The sequence below is a fragment of the Macrotis lagotis genome, chromosome 1 (genome assembly GCF_037893015.1).
Source record: "Macrotis lagotis isolate mMagLag1 chromosome 1, bilby.v1.9.chrom.fasta, whole genome shotgun sequence".
Taxonomy (NCBI): domain Eukaryota; kingdom Metazoa; phylum Chordata; class Mammalia; order Peramelemorphia; family Peramelidae; genus Macrotis; species Macrotis lagotis.
The window spans coordinates 135,959,565-135,977,135 of record NC_133658.1 but is presented as its reverse complement, the minus strand read 5'-3'; the positions used below and the strand labels follow the sequence as shown (position 1 = coordinate 135,977,135).

The 17,571-nt window shown below is 37.7% G+C and overlaps 1 protein-coding gene and 1 long non-coding RNA gene across 10 annotated transcripts in view; one reads left to right on the top strand and one right to left on the bottom strand.

Moving 5' to 3' along the window:
- LOC141503397 (uncharacterized) overlaps positions 1-8,840 on the top strand; it is a 46,484-nt gene extending 37,644 nt beyond the window's left edge. The window contains exons 2-3 of the long non-coding RNA XR_012472830.1: positions 8,274-8,408; positions 8,598-8,840. This is a non-coding gene — a long non-coding RNA (uncharacterized LOC141503397). The remainder of the gene's footprint in view (positions 1-8,273; positions 8,409-8,597) is intronic.
- The window catches only part of UNC5D (unc-5 netrin receptor D), a 789,424-nt gene extending 772,560 nt beyond the window's left edge, over positions 1-16,864 (bottom strand). For all 9 annotated transcript variants that reach the window (XM_074208625.1, XM_074208642.1, XM_074208633.1 and 6 more), the window contains exon 1: positions 16,491-16,864. In XM_074208625.1, coding sequence (XP_074064726.1) covers positions 16,491-16,608 — 118 coding nt within the window. In that variant the 5' untranslated portion in view covers positions 16,609-16,864. The remainder of the gene's footprint in view (positions 1-16,490) is intronic.
- Positions 16,865-17,571: the final 707 nt, after the last annotated feature.

Here is a 17,571-nt window from a genome sequence, read left to right as displayed (position 1 = left end):
GTTAATTGAAACATTCAGTGTTCATCTTTTCAACTAATATGAATCAATAAGAGTGTTTAAAAATATGGCAACAATTAAATATCAGTTTATGCTGGGAAATCCTAATGCCCACACGTGTTCAAAACACCTGTCGGCAGTCCTCCTCGCCTAACTCTGTGTGACAGCACTACAGATGCTCCCCTGAGCAGTTTCATCTGGGAAATGTCTTGGGCAGGTGGCTAGGGACAACTCGACTGCCCATCTTTTCTCCCAATAAATTTCTTTCCCAAAACATAGCTAAAAATATCCAACCCCTGAATATTTTGGCACCTAATCTCCAAGAATCCCAAGTCTTTAATGGAACGTCTAACACTTTCCCCAGCAAGGTGGCTCCTATAGGAATAATCATCATGATGTGCTTTTCTGACTTCACATGCTGAGTTTCACATAAGAATTGTTTTTACTTGTCCTCAAGACAGAAACAGAATTCAAATACTTTTGTTTTTTCAATAATAATAATAATAATAATAATAATAATAATAATAATAATAAGAAGAAGAAGAAGAAGAAGAAGAAGAAGAAGAAGAAGAAGAAATAATAAGAATAAGAAATTGCCACCTTTAAACCTCTGGAAAGTTAATTCCAAGCAGGTGGATCTTTCTGAAGTTATGGAATAAGTTTTGTTCAGTCAACACTGACAGCCTTTGCCAGAAAGCACAGCATAAGATGAATATTAAAAATTTGCACCACCTAGTGTCCTCTGAATGACCATTGCATCCATTTGTACATCAACTCAATTATATTCAGCAGTTCATCAAAGCCAGATTACCCCACCTTATAAATAGTTTGTATATCCAGAAAATGGAAAGCTATTGACATCATATACAATCTCCATACATACATACACCCAACAGAGGTTTATTTGCAAGTCTTAATATAGAAGGTTAGAAAATTCCTAAATGTCACCAATTTAACTCTTGCTGAATTGAGAGTTATCATTGACTATGTATTTTGTTTGAGGATAGTAATATAAAAGATTATATAGCAATCTTAAATCTATTACTTGCTTAGAATGATATAACCCTTAAAATAAAATATTTTATTATGTTCATAATGATGATGATGATAAAAATAATAATTAACATTTATCTCAGGGGTTCTTAACCAGGTTTAATGATTTGGATTACTGGGAGTCAGTAAACTGGGATGGCAAATATGAAGTATGGAAAAAAATGCTCATACTCTAAAAATAACTAATACAAAATATTACAAGGATATATTCCTCTTTTTCTAGATGTATATAATGTACACATATATACTACTTACTATATGTGTATATACACATGTGTTTACATATACTTATAGATAGTGTGTATATATATTTATAGATCTATATAAATAAATACCATTCATTTATCTATCTATCTATCTATCTATCTATATATATATATATATATATATATATACCTATATTATACACACATTTAAAATAGTTCATCAGTTTATCTGTTTTCAATAATCTCTAATGATGGAATTTAGTACTTTAAATTATGTAAAAATATTTTTCAAAGAAGGGGTCTATAAACATCATCATGACATATGGAATTTATACAAAATTTATATAAGCTTTAAGATTCACAAAAGTTTTTGCACATCTCAACTTGGTTTTTTTAAGGATTGGGAGACTGAAGTTGATATAGGTTAAATGACTTGCTTAGGATTATATATTTGTCAAGTGACAGCGTAAAATGTAAACTTTGCTTTTCCTGATTCCAATTTTAGCATGTAGAGTCTTCTGTGAAGAGAATTAAGCTAGACGTGCCAGAGGAAGATACAAATTTTAGATAAAACCTGGACACTTCCCAATAGAGTTTACATTCCATTTGGAAGATCAGACACCAGACTGATAGAGACAGCATGGTCTGGAAGCCGATAGATGCAAATTCATTTTCTGTGACTCAAAAGTACTGACCCTGGTCCCATTTAAGTTTTAGCTATGAAATTTCCAAGATGATAAATATCAGAACACGTCTCAACTTTTATTGTAGAAGAATTTCTTCACTCAGAAATTTTTTATACCAATGAAAGCATACATTCAGTCTCTAACCCATACAAATGGCTATAATATAATTTTTTTAAAAATTTGTGATTTAACACTATAAAACTAAAGTACTATTTAGTATCCTGCATTATTGATAGTTCTGTATTGCAGGTACCCTCTAGAGTTTATGATTTTCAGTCAATTACATAATTCAATATTTATAAGGACAGTGACCGAACTAGTGATTTCATTGATATGAGGAACACCTGGGTAATGAAATTCCTTTTGTCAATACAAGTCAGCAACTTCTTTGTCAGTTAGAGTCCCTGACAATTTACCTAGACCACTGAGAAGTTCAAAGACTTAAGTAGGATCACATAGACAATCTGTATCAGAAGTGGACACTAAATCCATGGCTTTCTGAATTTCAGGTAGGCTCTTTACTGCACCATCTATGTTTCAATTAGATACATATACCTCAAAATATACAATATATTATGTACATCAACATATCTGTGATGTCTCCAGTGTGGGTACTTTCTTGACCAATGAAAACTGAAATTCCTCTAAGTCTTAGTCCTAACAATGGCCAAAATGCCATAATTATTATAGTTAGTCCTCTGTTGATAATTCTCCCTGAAATTTGTGATAGCCCATCCCTCAATCTTTGAATAAAGTCTACTAGCTCAGGAAAATTTGGCAGAGGGAGCCTTTAGTGGAGGATTAAAGAAGAAATGAAATTGAAATAAAGCCTATAGGGACATAAAAGCAAGTTCACAGACTGTCACTTTACTGAAAAAAATCTAGTATATTTGAAAACTGCATTATACTTAGTAATTGCTTATTTCTTTACCAACTTTCCATGTTACACTGTACAAGTCACTTCTTCTATAAAGTGAATGGGTCAGACAAGATGAGTCAGTCATATTAGTTTGAAAAGCATCATAAAATAATTAAAGCTGCTAGAAAGGAATTTAGAGATCATTTATTTCAGTCTTTTAATTATACAGAAGAGGACACTGAGACCCACAGAAGTTACCTGCATAAAATCAGCAAATGATTAAATAGAAAAAGCTTAACTGCAAACCCAGTCCTTCTGAATGCAATTCTAATTCCTTTTCTAAAATGCTACACTCTGAGTATTTTCTAAGTCTAGGTCTCTGGGCTCACATTCTATTGCTTTTTAAGAATGTCCTGCTTTCCTATATTGGCCAATAAACCATGTGCCACCTAGTGAAAAGTCTTTAAACTCCCATAACTCAAACAAGACCAATTGCTACCTGATCAATTCTGTCTCATGATTAAACTGTGAGCTAGACATTCATTTAAGAGAGATCAGGTCATAAGGAACAAGTTCTTTTCATTGTCTGAACTTGCTTGAAAGAGCTCCAGACCAGGGTTAGAGATTGCCACTTGAATCAATCAATCAACATTTACTTATTATACAAATAGGTGTGATTAAGAAGACAAAATGAAGCAATCCGTATCTTAGGGAACCTTATAAACAAGTATTGTGGGGTTGGGGAAGACCCAAATCGTCAAGGCCTAAAATACTTTCAAAATCCCCCAAACTCCTTTATCTAGCCATTGCATATTGATAAATCCAGCATCAGAACTCTAGTTCAAGGTGCTTAAACTTGTCAAATGTAAATATTGCATTAAATACTAATATTTCACACTATAATCTGAATATTATTTTAATGGAGGCAGGGAGAGGAAAGAGCTTATATAGGAGAGACAGTCATTGAATTCAAAGAAAGGTGACAACATCTTCCAAAGTTCAACTTAGCTTTACAATTTTACTTGGATTCTGTCCTGCTTGAAGAATCATTGAAAAGAAAGGTATAAATTGTTAATAATAGTAGAATGGATAACTTAAGATTGTAAAAAAAGCAGAGCAATGAAAAGGATTTTTCCAAGAACTGATATAATAGTTCTCTCTCGCTCTTTCTCTCTCTCTCTCTGTCTCTCTCTCTCTCTGTCTCTCTGTCTCTCTGTCTCTCTGTCTCTCTGTCTCTCTGTCTCTCTCTCTCTGTCTCTCTCTCTCTCTCTCTCTGTCTCTCTCTCTCTCTCTCTCTGTCTCTCTCTCTCTCTGTCTCTCTCTCTCTCTCTCTCTCTCTTACTGTTTGTCTCTGTCTCCTGTCTCTATCTCTGTCGGTTTCTCTGTCTCTGTGTCACTGTCTGTCTGTCTGTCTGTCTGTCTGTCTGTCTGTCTTTCTGCCTCTCTGTCTCTCTGCCTGTCTCTGTCTCTGTCTTTCACTCTTTCCATTCCTCTACTGAAAAATTTCAATAAATTGTATGGCAGATAATCCTCTTCCATACAATCTATTGGAGTTTTTCAGTGAATGAAATAAGGCATTTGACAGTGAACTCTTTGAGGACAGGGTCTGCTTTTTGCTCATTCTTTGCATCCCCAAAACTTGGAACATGGTAGGCAGTAATGACTGAAAATAGGCACAATGTGTATAGCAAATTTGAAAATAAAGGAAAGAAACAGTTCTTGCTTTTCTAAGAGGAGAAGAAATGTCTTGTTTATTCATGTTTTTTCTTTATTAAAATAAAACCCACAATACCACCTACCCACATAGTGCACACTAACAAACCTGTGAATCTCCTTATGCTTTTAAACAGTCATACATGGGAGATTTCCTTTTTGACAACTTTATAGTGTCAAAGCAAACTAGGATGGATCTCTGTTTATAGGTACTCCCCTCCTCCCCCAAACTAACTTAAAGAACCCCCTCCCCCCAAAAAATTCCTGAGAAGTAATTTTTTTCTGTTGCTTTTTATAATACAAAGAATTTTCTTTTGACATAGGAAAAAACCAACAGCTTTCTCTAAAAAAATAGATAAAATAATTCCTTAGGACACACTTCATGGAAATTGTTATTTGAGGGCCAGACAGCAGTGTGCTTTTACAGTACTTGTCAGACACAATTTAGAATACTTTAATCTCCCATTATAACAGAACACTGAAAGAAAAAGAAACAAACAATTTGAAAACAAAGTAAGTTATTTAAAAAGTAAAACAGACTGAGGAAATGCTTTATGCAAACCAATATTTTTGCAAAGTTTTAGGTCTCTAATGGTGTTTAAAAAACAAGAATGAATAATGCTATGTTCACACTTATCTGAATAAGTTATTTTAATCCCTTAGCTTTTTTAAAGAAACCACTACTACTTAGTATTTATCTTAGAAATGTTTTGCATATCAGTTAATCCCAAACTTATTAAAAACAAAATATTCTATTTTCACTCTGCTGTCTTTATATTCAAAAAATGATTATGTTTTCCCCATTCATTTTCAACAGATTCTCTGTGGCCCCTTTTATTCACAACACTGTGAATAGAATAGTGCTAAACAAATAGCATTCTGAGCATTAAGGCAAGATGAAATGTTTTCAGATTTGAAATAATTTTATTTCTTCTGTCCCTTCAGACTCCATTTACCTCATCCAAAGCCCATTTATCAAATTCACTCTAAGGGCAAACATTCTCTTATTTGGCAACATCACTTTACTTCAGTTAAAAAAAATAAAGTTATTGGTGGGAGAGTGAAAAGAATATGGAAATGGGAAATAGAAGACTTGTTATCTAATTCCATTCTGGGTTACCAAGTAGGATGTTTGTGGACAATACCCATCACCTTCTCGGGTCTTAACTACCTCTTCTTCCCATTATATAGGAGTGATGATAGCTCTATCCCAGGAAGCAAGTAAAGATGAGCTAAGTGTTTTAAGAAATAGTTTAGTATATATATACATATATATATATATGTGTGTGTGTGTGTGTATGTATGATAGAATAAAATAAAAATGAAGGGTGGAACTTATATTATCAATCTGAATTGTTTCATCCTAGTCATTTTTCTAAAGATAGAGCACTGGCCTTGGAGTCAGGAGGACAGGAGTTTGAATTCAGCTTCAGACACTTGACACTTGCTAGCTATGTGTCCTTGGGCACTGATTGCCTCATATCCAGAGTCATCTTCAGTCATCCTGATTCATATCTGGCCACTGGACCCAGATAACTCTGGAGAAGAAAGTGAGGCTGGTGACTTAGTATAATATCCCCTCATTCAAATCCAATTCATGTGCTTGTCATGAAATCACCTCCCTGATGCCATTGTCTTCTTCCAGAAAGGACAAATATTAACAGATACTTTAAGATGCAATTTGTTTATTGAAATCTTTTTTAGAAAGGCTTAATGGTAGAACACTCTCCCCATCTCAGTCAGAGGTTAACAAGATCTTCTCCCTTCAATTGTGATATCCTATGTATCTTAACTTGTAAAGTAGGTGAGCAGGAAAATTCACCTAAGATCTTTGTGTCTTACCTCCAAAAAACAAAAGAAAATAAAACAAAGAAATCACCATATCTCATTAATACTCCATTTGGTGGCAGTGAAGATTGGTTTCCCATGAGCATGATGCATGTTTTCCTTTGGATTACAAATTTAGGTTTAACACAAACCTACTTTTTACCAACTTTCTACTTTTGAGCTTAAATTAATTTCTAATATAGACCTAATTTAAAGATCAGATTTATACCCACACATATACATATATGAATATATAAACATACATACACAAATGTGTGCATATATAGGTATATATACCTATATATGTGTATATATAATATATATATTATATATACACACACACACACACACACACACACACACACACATGTATATATGCAGCCAGATCATTCAGTGTAGAGCATTCCCTTAAGGCAGCAGAACCTGAGTTCAAATCAGGACCCAGACACTTTCTGGCCATGTGTCACTTGGAAAAATCACTTAACCTTGATTGCCTTGCATCCAGGGCTATATTCAGAGGACCTAATCATATCTGGTCACTGGAACCAGATGACTCCAGAGGGAAAGTGAGGCTGGTGACTAAGCACAGCATCCCTTCATTCAAATACAATATATGTACATGTCATGGCATTACTACCCTGATGTCATGTTCTTCTTTGAGGATAAAGATCATTATTATAAACTGTGAAGTATTTTACAAACTTTAAAATACTAAATAATGTTTACTATTTATATTATGTTTTTATTGAAAAAGATTACAAAATAGGAATCAGATGACCTGGGTTTTAGGCCTAGACATTCCATTTTCTTAAATAACTTTTTGACTTTGTCCAATTCAGGTACCTTATTTGCAATATTAAACTTGAATAACCTTATTAGCAAAATAAAGGGATGGAACTAGATTATAATTTCCCACTTTACAACATTATCAGCAACAGAAATCTTTAGGATTCAAGTTATTGTCTTTTTTAAAAGATGTCATTGTGGAAAACAGAACCATCTTCTCTCTCTTGTGTACATTTAGAATCAAATCTAGGGGCGATTAGGTGGCACAATGGATAAAGCACCAGCCCTGGAGTCAAGAGGACCTGAGTTCAACTCCTGCCTCAGACACTTAACAATTGCCTATTCATGTGACCTTTGACAAGTCCCTTAACCTCAGTATCTTAAATAAAAAAGTTAATAAAAAAGATTCTAAAAAAAAAGAATTACTTCTAGAATACATTCAGAATTTTCTAATCAAAAATACCAATTGAAGATGAGATTCTGTAACTGTTTATCTGCATAAAGAATCTGTGCTCACTTGTGCCTTTTAAAGATCTTTCTGAGAATTTCCTGCTTTGGCTGCCAATAACTAGCTGACATTGACTCCCAAGCAAGAGTCAAGTTCAGGTTGCTCTATATTATTGATCTTTCATAAGGTCTAATTTGAATTATGGAGGTGTGGAGGTGACCTGTGAATCTTGATATCTTTGCCTAAAAACAGACTCTAGAAGTCCCCATCAGACTAAAAAGACTAGAAGAACCAGTTTGATGAAGGACTGCATTCTGAAGGATGGAAACAGGATTCACTAGGCAAGGATAGTTTTGATAATGGCCAGATGGTAGGATGAACACAGAGGCTCATTAAACTCCCTGATTGAGGTGAAAAGGTTGCACCTTACCTGGGAAAATGGAATAGGATCATGGTAAAAATTCAAAGTACTGATACCTATACCACCACCTAAAATTTTTGTATCTTAATCTATAAAAAATGTTTTAATACCTATTCATTCTTTTGCCCTATAATTTGTTGAAATGTATACAATAATGTTTGTCCTTCATTCTCAAAGAAGCCTTTGATATCAGGGAGGTGATGCAGTAAAAAGCCCATGAATTGGATATGAATGAGGGGGTGATGTGTTAAGTCACCAGTCTCAATTTCTTCTCCAGTGCCTTCTGGAATCCTGAAGATTGAAGATGATTCTGGATGTGAGAAAATCAGGGTTTAGTGGCTTGTACAAGGACCTACAATTAATATGTCCATGTCTGACGCTGGATGTGAACTTGCATCTTCTTGACTCCAAGGTTAGTACTCTATCCACTCTGCCCCACCCAGCTGCCCTAAAATATATATACCTAAGAATTAAATGAGTCCCCGATTATTATCAATTATAAGCATTCTTTCACATTTTTTCTTTAAATATAATTCACTTTCAATCTAAATATGATACAACTATTGAAATATATTTTATTTCTTTTGTTTTATGCTCATAGAAATATTATTCTGAGAAGGGATCCACAGGCTTCACAAGACTATGAAATGACTATGGTAAAGAATCGCTAAACTAGTAGAAGATCAAAATTAAACTCTAAATTATGAAATATAATATTCAAAATACTATTCTCCAAGAGCTTAATGGACACTTCAAGTGATCATAATGACTGCTTCACCTTGGATTTATTTATTGGTTCTACTAGTAGGTCAATAACCATCTTGTAATGCCATTTTCCTTCAAACTTATCCCAAATGAAAAGTTTAAATCCAACAGCTGGGTTTTCCAAGAAGTCTTTTCTTTATACAAATATGCCTATTGTGATACATTCTCACAAATTCAGGGAATCACTGATAATTCATGCAGAATTCTGTCTCCAAGGTGCTCTGACCCAACAAGAAATATTCCTTACTCTCTTTATACAGATAGGATATAGAATTAAGATTTCCTCTGAAATAGGTACCTCTTACATGGGAATCTTCTCTACTAATGTAGATTGACCCTTTAATAAAACTTATAGTCTAAAATTGGTGCCTAGAGCACTTGGGACAACTTTTTGGAACCGTAGATAGAATACCAAGCTTGATGTCAGGAAGACCTTCCTGAGTTCAAATTTGATCCCAGACACTTACGGACAGTGTGACCTTAAACAAGTCACTAAACTCTGTTTGCTTCCAATTACTCAACCATAAAATGAGATAAAGGAGGAACTGTGGCAACTGTCTAATATTTTTCCAAGAAAACCTCAAATGGGTCTTGAAAAGTTGGACACAATTGAAATCAAAAAAAGAGAACTCAGAAATGAAATTTGAATCCAAGTCTTTCTGCCTTGGAAGCCACTCTCTATCCCCTATGACAAATTGCCTCTAAACACCATGTATACAAATTAGAAAATTGGAACCAGCAAGTCAAAATCCAGGGAGAAGAATTTTTACACATGTATACTATTTCATTTTCCTCATTTGTTAAAAAGATTGTTGTAAGTTCCTGATCATATTCCAAGCTTAGAAGCTGCCACTCCTTGATTGTCTCACAAAACGCAATTTTTAATAGTAAAGCCTGTTGTGAACATCAACAAGGAATTATGGCATATTCAGTTTGGGGAGGGGAGAGATAAAGACCCCAGACTCAACAATGTGATGTCCTCTTCCATTGCTACTAATCTAGGCTTCTTCTTTCCCACTTTGCATGGATCCTTCAGTACAGGAATATTTTGCTAACAATTTACTTTGGAAGTGTATAGTTATATAACATAATTCTAAAGAATAGAAAGGAGAGGGAGAGAAGGGAAAGGATAAGAGGAAGGGGAGAAGGGCAGGGAAGAAAAGGAAAGAAAAGGAATGGGAGAAGAGGGGATGGAGAAGAAAGGGGAGAAGGAAGGGAAATGAGAAGGATAGGGAAGGGGGAGGGGAGGAGGAAGGTGAAGGCAAGAGCAGACAAGAGGATAGGAAATGGAGGGGAGAAACAAAGAGAAAAAGAAAAGAAAGAGGAATGCCAAAGGTTTGCCAGTGAACTAATGAGGGAAAGTGGAAGTAAGGAACAGAAGACATAGTGAGAGTCGAGTTTCCTAAATAAACTTGTAACTAAACAGTTCTTGTCTCCTTTCAAGGAGCATTTTCCAAAATCATAGTTGAGTTTTGCACGGACTTCTGCTACAGTACAAACTGAGTACATCAACACCCGTCTAAATCTGAAAATTATCTATACACACAGCATGTATATGTGTACACACACAATAAGACCATATGAGGCAATGTGGCACAAACAATTAAAAGTTTTTTGGAAAGTAGAAATGCAAAATGGAACGAATATCTATTTTCTATAAATGAATCAAGCCATCTGCCTCAGAAGAGCAGCAGCAGGAGTACCCAAAACAGCAGAAACAGCAGCCTCTGGTGTTAACAATCTATTCTCAAATCTCATGCTCCACATTTCCCCATAAATAAGCCTAAAAATACAAGAGATGCAACAAATAGTCTCCAGGGACCTGCCATTCCATGGATAAAGTGTTCACTCTGAGAGTAGTATTTTCTATTGAAATTCTAAAATGAAGAGGGTGGGAGGGAGGGGGAAGAGAGAGAGAGAGAGAGAGAGAGAGAGAGAGAGAGAGAGAGAGAGAGAGAGAGATCCATCCATCCTATTAGGAAGCAGAATTCTGAATTGTGTTACTCCAAGTCTAAAGTACATCAGCCTGGATGCTGATCCAATGTTTGTTTTGGTACCACTTGCACTTCTGAGGTTGGTCTGAAAATATCTGGAGATTTCTTTAATTGCTTACATAGCCCTCTACTATATGATATATATCTGCATATATCTTTTGTCTGATGTCCATATGGATTCCATTTTTGCATTGTTTTTCTTTTTCCTACCACAGCCAGTAAAATAAAAGAGCAAAAATGAAATAAAACAAAAAACTTGAATGTCAAATAATCTACCCAGTTTTCCCTGTTAATGTTAACACTTTCCATGTTAGACTACATACTTTGTTCAGTTAAAACAGGCATGCCAATAATTTTAATGGTCTCTTCAAACAATGAGACAGGGGCCTGTTTCCATTTGTGGCTTCTTGTATTGATAATGATGACAACTTCAATTATGATAATTGAAAATCTAATTCATAATGAATCAGAGATTATATTAGTGACTGTGGTCCCTCTGCAGATACCAAGTGCAATCATGTTAGTAATTGGTTATCATTTGTTACCACCCCTATCCCCAAAACAACAACAAAAAAAAACAAACTACAAACAATAACTACCATCCAACATTCGCAGGATGAGCCCCATTGTACTTAGTTAAGCAGTTATGGTTGGACCACAGAGTCTAAGGGACTCAGCTTGTCCCTTAGACCATAATTCCAAGCATTTCCAGTTTCTAGAACATATTTTGAGAGCTCAAGCTGAACTCTATGCCATTGTTAGATATCAAAGGAGTGCAGGAGAAAAATGATATTTTAATGACAATAACTTATGTTTATATAGTGTTTTTAATTTATAAAGTACTTTCCTCATAAGAGTGCTATCTATGAATTAGGAAGTAAGGAACTAGATAACGTGGTTGTGGAGGGGCATTCTCTGATTAGTATATATCATTTAGAAGGCTATGAGGAAGTTATTAACAATATTTCTATCTTGGCATTAGGAAAAAGATCAAAGAAAAAGGAAGAAAAGCAAGTAAGTATTATTCCATTATAGATGGATTAACGTAAACAATTGGATTGTTTCCTTTAACAGCTCAGGAGTGATTTTTAAGTTCAGGAAGGTGGTACACCTAAAATTATTTGATAATGAAAGTATATGTTCCTAGACTACATATTATTCTCCTTTTCCCCTTATCATGAGCTATGAGCTCAAAAGCATCTTACACATACTGGTGTTCAAGATGGAACTTTCATTAATATAATCTTCATCTACCTGAATGGACAAGGTGTAATGGAGGAGATTTAAAATTAGGGATGGAAATATGACGCTTATCTCTTTTAATTATCCATTCCAACTGCTTCCTGCCATACTTTCAACTACAAAGAATAGGCACTGCTACATGTACAGGGGGTCAAAAAGTGGACAAGGGATGAGCAAAGCAAGAGCCATAAGGTAGTACTCTAAAGACAACAACAACCAAACGTTAAATGATTTCTCTGCATAAACTTCACAGGGTCCATCTTACATTTTCAATTATCATTATTTTTAAAAATAAGAAAAACACCTGGAAGAACAGTGGGGTTTGACTTTCCCCGTGACATTGGGGGAAATTAAGGTACCATAAAAATAATTAGGTATTAGAAACAGTAAAGTAAGAGCCATATCCTATGTTAGAATATCAGAATATGTGTGTTAAGTCTGGTAATTAATGGCAAAGTCTCATTTTGAAAAGTGAGGAGCTCAAAGAACTTTTCATTTAGAATGGAGACCACTGCGATCAAAATAAGAAAGTTAGAGGATACTGGAAGTGGGAAATATTCTCAAGGTTTGGAAAGTATGAGGCATAAACAAATAAACATAAATTTTAGTCAAACATAGTTCCATGGGGCATAGATAAAGTAATTGGAATAAGAAAAGCAGTAGGCATTAAACACAGAAAGATGAAAGAATAAATAAAACTAAATGTATTGATGAATTTGTTTTTATAGATGACTTCATTCATCCTCCAAAATTTCTTATCATCGTAAAAAAATGAGTTATAAACATCAAGCAGAATTTCTGTAATGTCCTCCCAACTGGAAAATACTTTCAAGTTTTCACTGCAAGTGGATATTGTGTATCACCTGAATGAATAACTTCCATGAAAACATTGCAGAAATGCATCCCTTCTTTGATATAACACCAAAGGAAGCCACCATGGGCCTCAGAGACCCTGAAGAAAATACTCTTTGACCTGTAAACACCAATAGCATACAGTACTGAAACTTATTAGAAAGACCCCTTTTGTTTTGGGATTTTTTTTTAATCAGAGCAGTTTATGAAAATCAACCGCAGGGGCTAAGATTTAGGTATGTAGAGTGCCCATATCAATAGAATCCTGGAATTCTTGAAGTACTGAAAAAAACATTATGACATTATGATTAGATGGTGATCATCAATTTCCTAACCCCTTTGTACATGTGAAAAGTTGTGGGGGGAGGGAAAATGTCCAAAGTGACTAAATGGGTGACCTAATTAAAATCAACTCATTACAAGCTAGACTGACTTCCTTGGATTTTTTTCTTCACTGTATCCAATAAGTTGACTGCCTTTGTTGAAGCTCTCCCCACACAGGAATCATAGCAAGACATACTAGTAAATCTGATTAAAACATATATGATATATATATATATATATATATATATTAAAGTACAGAACAAATACAATCAGTATAACAGCTAGACATGGATTCAATTAACACTTGGTAGGTCAGAAATAACTTTTAAACCATCTGCTTTTAAGATGGAAAGTGTTAAATACATAGTAGTCACAAGTAACTAATATGCATCTCCAGCATGCTGACTGGCAGTCATAGGAACCTGAGTAGGCAATTCTCAGACTAACAAAGGGAGAAAAACAGTGTTTCTCTTGTGCCTCTACCCTCACTCCATTCTAGCTCTCCTCCCATAGGTCTTCTTTAAATCCAATTAGCATGAACCATCTGGAAATATCACTATGGGTTCTCAGTGAGATATTTATTAACTAACTGGGAAAGAAAAGAAAAGAAAAGAAAAGGAGTGGGGAAGAAAGAACAAAAAAATCCTGCAAATAGATAGTGCCTTGGGTAAAGATAGCAAAGGTCACAAGTGAGAAATGCCATTGAATGATATTTTCTTTGTCAAAATATCCCTCAAAAGAAATGGGGAAATGGGTCATACAGTCACAGATTCATAGAATGTTAGAGGCAAAAAGGACTTTAGAGATCATATAGTCCAACTTGACTTTTTTCCCCTGTATTCTATTATTGGTCATTGGTGAAGACACAGTCCCAATGGACTTGCACCTTGGAGTTCAAATAGAACTCAGAACAAAATGCATTTCTCCTAGACTACCTTTAATGACAGACCTTTGTCCATCAAAATGAACATGATAGTAATGTCCTCCATAGCAACATCAGAGAAGTATGTCCTTTTCTTTGATATAAAACCATGGGAAGTCGCCATGGTTCTCAGAGACCCTGAAGTACAGAGACATGATCTTTGATCTGCAAACACCAAGAGCATATAGGACACAGCTGCTTGATTGTTTAAGAACCAAATGGCCCGTGACTTTGGATTTTTCAGAAGTCTACTCCTTGATAATTTCTTCAGGGATCTCTGACATAGGTCATGAGAAATGGGTTACATGCCCCAGTGAATGAAATGTTACAAGAGAAATATTAGTCAGTTATCATTCCAGTCTGTGTGTACTGAACATTACTATGATCTGTGCAAGACATTAGTTGTAAATAAAAAAGCCTGTAGAGTGTGCAGTATGTTTTCCAGAAGCCCTTTAAAGGACAGCTTGAAAATAAGAGGTGCTAGCCTGAGTTTCACAGTCAGTGCAAACTCCACTCCAGGAGGCTTTTGGACACATTCCCTGCCCTTATTTAGAGCTGCCTGGAAGACAATTTCACAAACTATGATCTTAGTATTGAAGGGGTCAGTAACTGGAGTTAAGGGCTAGAGCAGGTGGGACTCTACACAATAGCGAAAATGAGATGAAGTGTAAGATTTCAGTCACAATGTACCATTTTTTTAAGAAGGGGGACAAATCGGAGTATTCCCCATAAATACTTTTTACAGTGAAAGAAATAGCTAAAGCATTGGTCTTTTTTAAACAGCTGTACTTTCATATGATCCATAGAATCTTGTCAGAGATACTCTTAACTTTCTCTGTTTTCCTAAATGCTTACTCCATTAAAAACAATCAACCAAAACTTTTTAAATATGAAATACAAAGGGTTATAATCCACCTTGCTTGATCTACCACCTTTTCTTTTCTTTTTTCTTCTTGATTCTAGGCTAGATTCAAGCCAGCGCTTTTGGGGGAAAAGGTATTAATCGGCTCTTCTGTGATCAAGCTCAGCCTTTTCCACTGCCATGGTTCGTCTTCCAACCTCCCTGATATTTACACGAGATTTAGTGAAACAAAAGAGAAGACGAGAGGGGCAGCGGTGCTCCATCACGCACCAGACAACTGTAGGGCAAATTATTTCTAACAGTAACATTTTCTAAGCCTAATCGATGGCCAAACTGGCTTTGGAGGGGGAGGGGAGAAGAGACATTAGAAAAGAAGATTCCCGGTGATTTTATTTGGAAGGGAGAGAAAGCATAGAAAGCCTAGAGTTATTTGTCATCAGAACCTGCACATCTTTTAAATGAATCCCAGTCTTGCCCTTAAGTTGATGTTCCATGGCCTCCCTCAGGTGGAACAGAAACCAGTTGCAAAAATGACACACAGCTGGAGTCCAACAGTTCCAGGCAAAAGGTGTCTGCATTTCCAACCGAAGAAGAGTCAAGCTTTCTCTGTCTTTCCATGAGGCGGCGGGACTGCTCAGCAAGAACTGAGACCCTGGGTGACAAGACCACTGGGGGTTGGATACGAAGGAAGGAAAGGCTGGGTCACTGGACTGGCAGGCCAATTGCCTAGTCCTCCTCTTGCCCGACAGGATCTACTAAACCAGTCAGGGAATCTCCCAGATCTCCATCCAATGAACACAAGTACACACCCAACCTCGGAAGAAACCCGGGCTAAGCTTGGGGGAATAGGGTAGAATACTGTGCCATAGACTGGAAGGGGACAAGGGATATCCGAGATATATGGGAGGGGCGCGGCGAGAGGGAACTCCTGCATTGACATTGCTTTCTGGAGGCTCCGTTTACCTTCGCTCAGAAACAGTAAGCTCAATGCAGGGGAGTGTTCAGGGTGGGGGAGTAAGTCACTTTCCCCGACCTTCTCTGCTCCCCACTGACTCCCCATCCTCACTCCTGCCCTGTGTGGAAAGTGCTGGACAGCTCAAGTAGGGGTCGAGGAGTGTGAGTGCACCTGAGTCTTTTTGTCCCCAGGCTTCGTACCTGTTTTCCCCATCAGAAGAGGAGAAAGAACCCAGGTTCGGAAAGCAGGTGTTTATAGGGGCCACCTTCTCTGCAGTGATTCCTCTGCCCAGGCCGGGAAGGAAACTAAAGGGTGAAATGACAGGGTCGCGGAGAGAGGGGTCAGGCAGACGTTCAGGCTGCTGCAACTTGTAGGATTGCCGCAAATGGCAAACTTGGGCTCCGAGGCGAGGGTCTGCCCGTCCCCTCGGACCGACAGCCCTGGGCGCATTCAGCAGCCGCTTAGCGGCTCCCGGAGCTGCGGGACGCAACTTGTCAAGAACACGCAGCATTTGCCGATCTGGCTCCCTTCTCGGGGCTCTCCTTCCCCTCCCTTTGCCTCCCCATCGCTTCGCTTACCTCGGACAGCCGCAGCGCCTGCAGCCCAGCAGCAAAGCCCCAGCAAGAGGAGCCGGCAGAGCCCCGCTGGACAGCTGCCTCCGCCGCCACCTCCTCCTCCGCGGGCTGCTCCCCCCATGCTCTTGTACTCCGGCTGACTCCTCTTCAGCACTCCTGCTTCTTCCTTCGGGGTGAACGGGAAGGGGGGAGAGGCACACCGAGAGAGAGAGAGAAAGAGACAGAGATGGAGAAATGGAAAAATGCGTGGCCTCTCCTAGCTCTCCAGGGACTCCAGTCCTCAGCTTCTCCCTAAGGCTGTAGAGCAGGGAGCCCCGAGCTGCCGCTGGCTGAGGACCCAAAGGGAGCGCTGGCCCCCATCCCTTTCCCTGCGCGGGGAGACAGTCACACGCCTCAGCTGCCGCCCGCCTCTGCTGCTGCCTTTCCCCTACTCGGCAAGGCTGAGCACCTCCCAGCTTCCGCACGTTGCTGCTGGGCTCCAGACTACGGGAGCGGAGGAAGGAGTCCGCATTCCTAATGAGAGCCCCCCTCTTCTCCCCCAAGTCCTTCTCCTCAGCAGCCAATGAGCCAGGCCTGGGCGGGACTGGCTAGGAGGAGGAGGAAGAGGATGAAAAGGAACAGAGATTGGTACCCCAGCCCTAGAGTAGCTTAGGTGCGTGAGAGAGTATTTCCCTTCCAGTAGGGAGATTTCCTTCTTCTACTGACGAACAGTTTTCTCTTCCCCCACTTTCTTCCCATGCTCTACTGGAAGTAACAAGACCTGAGGAATAAATGAAGGGGGGGGGGGCTGCGGAAGGAGACAGGTAATAATGCAAAGGGAGAGCTGGTGGTCGACTCAAATAGGAATGCAGTGAAAGTGGGGTACGGGGGAAGGATCCCGTCCTGCCTTTGACTTTTTCACTTTCAAAGTGGGAGCTGAATTTTCTCTCGCAAAGTTGACTCCACTTGGTTTATGAACTTTGAGCATTGTCTAACTGCTCTGAGTTCTAAGCCTTCTCCACCACTGACAGTACAGAAATGAACTCCGAATTTTCCACTTTCCAAATCTGCCCCTCTTATCTAGGAGGTTCCCTTCATTTCCTAC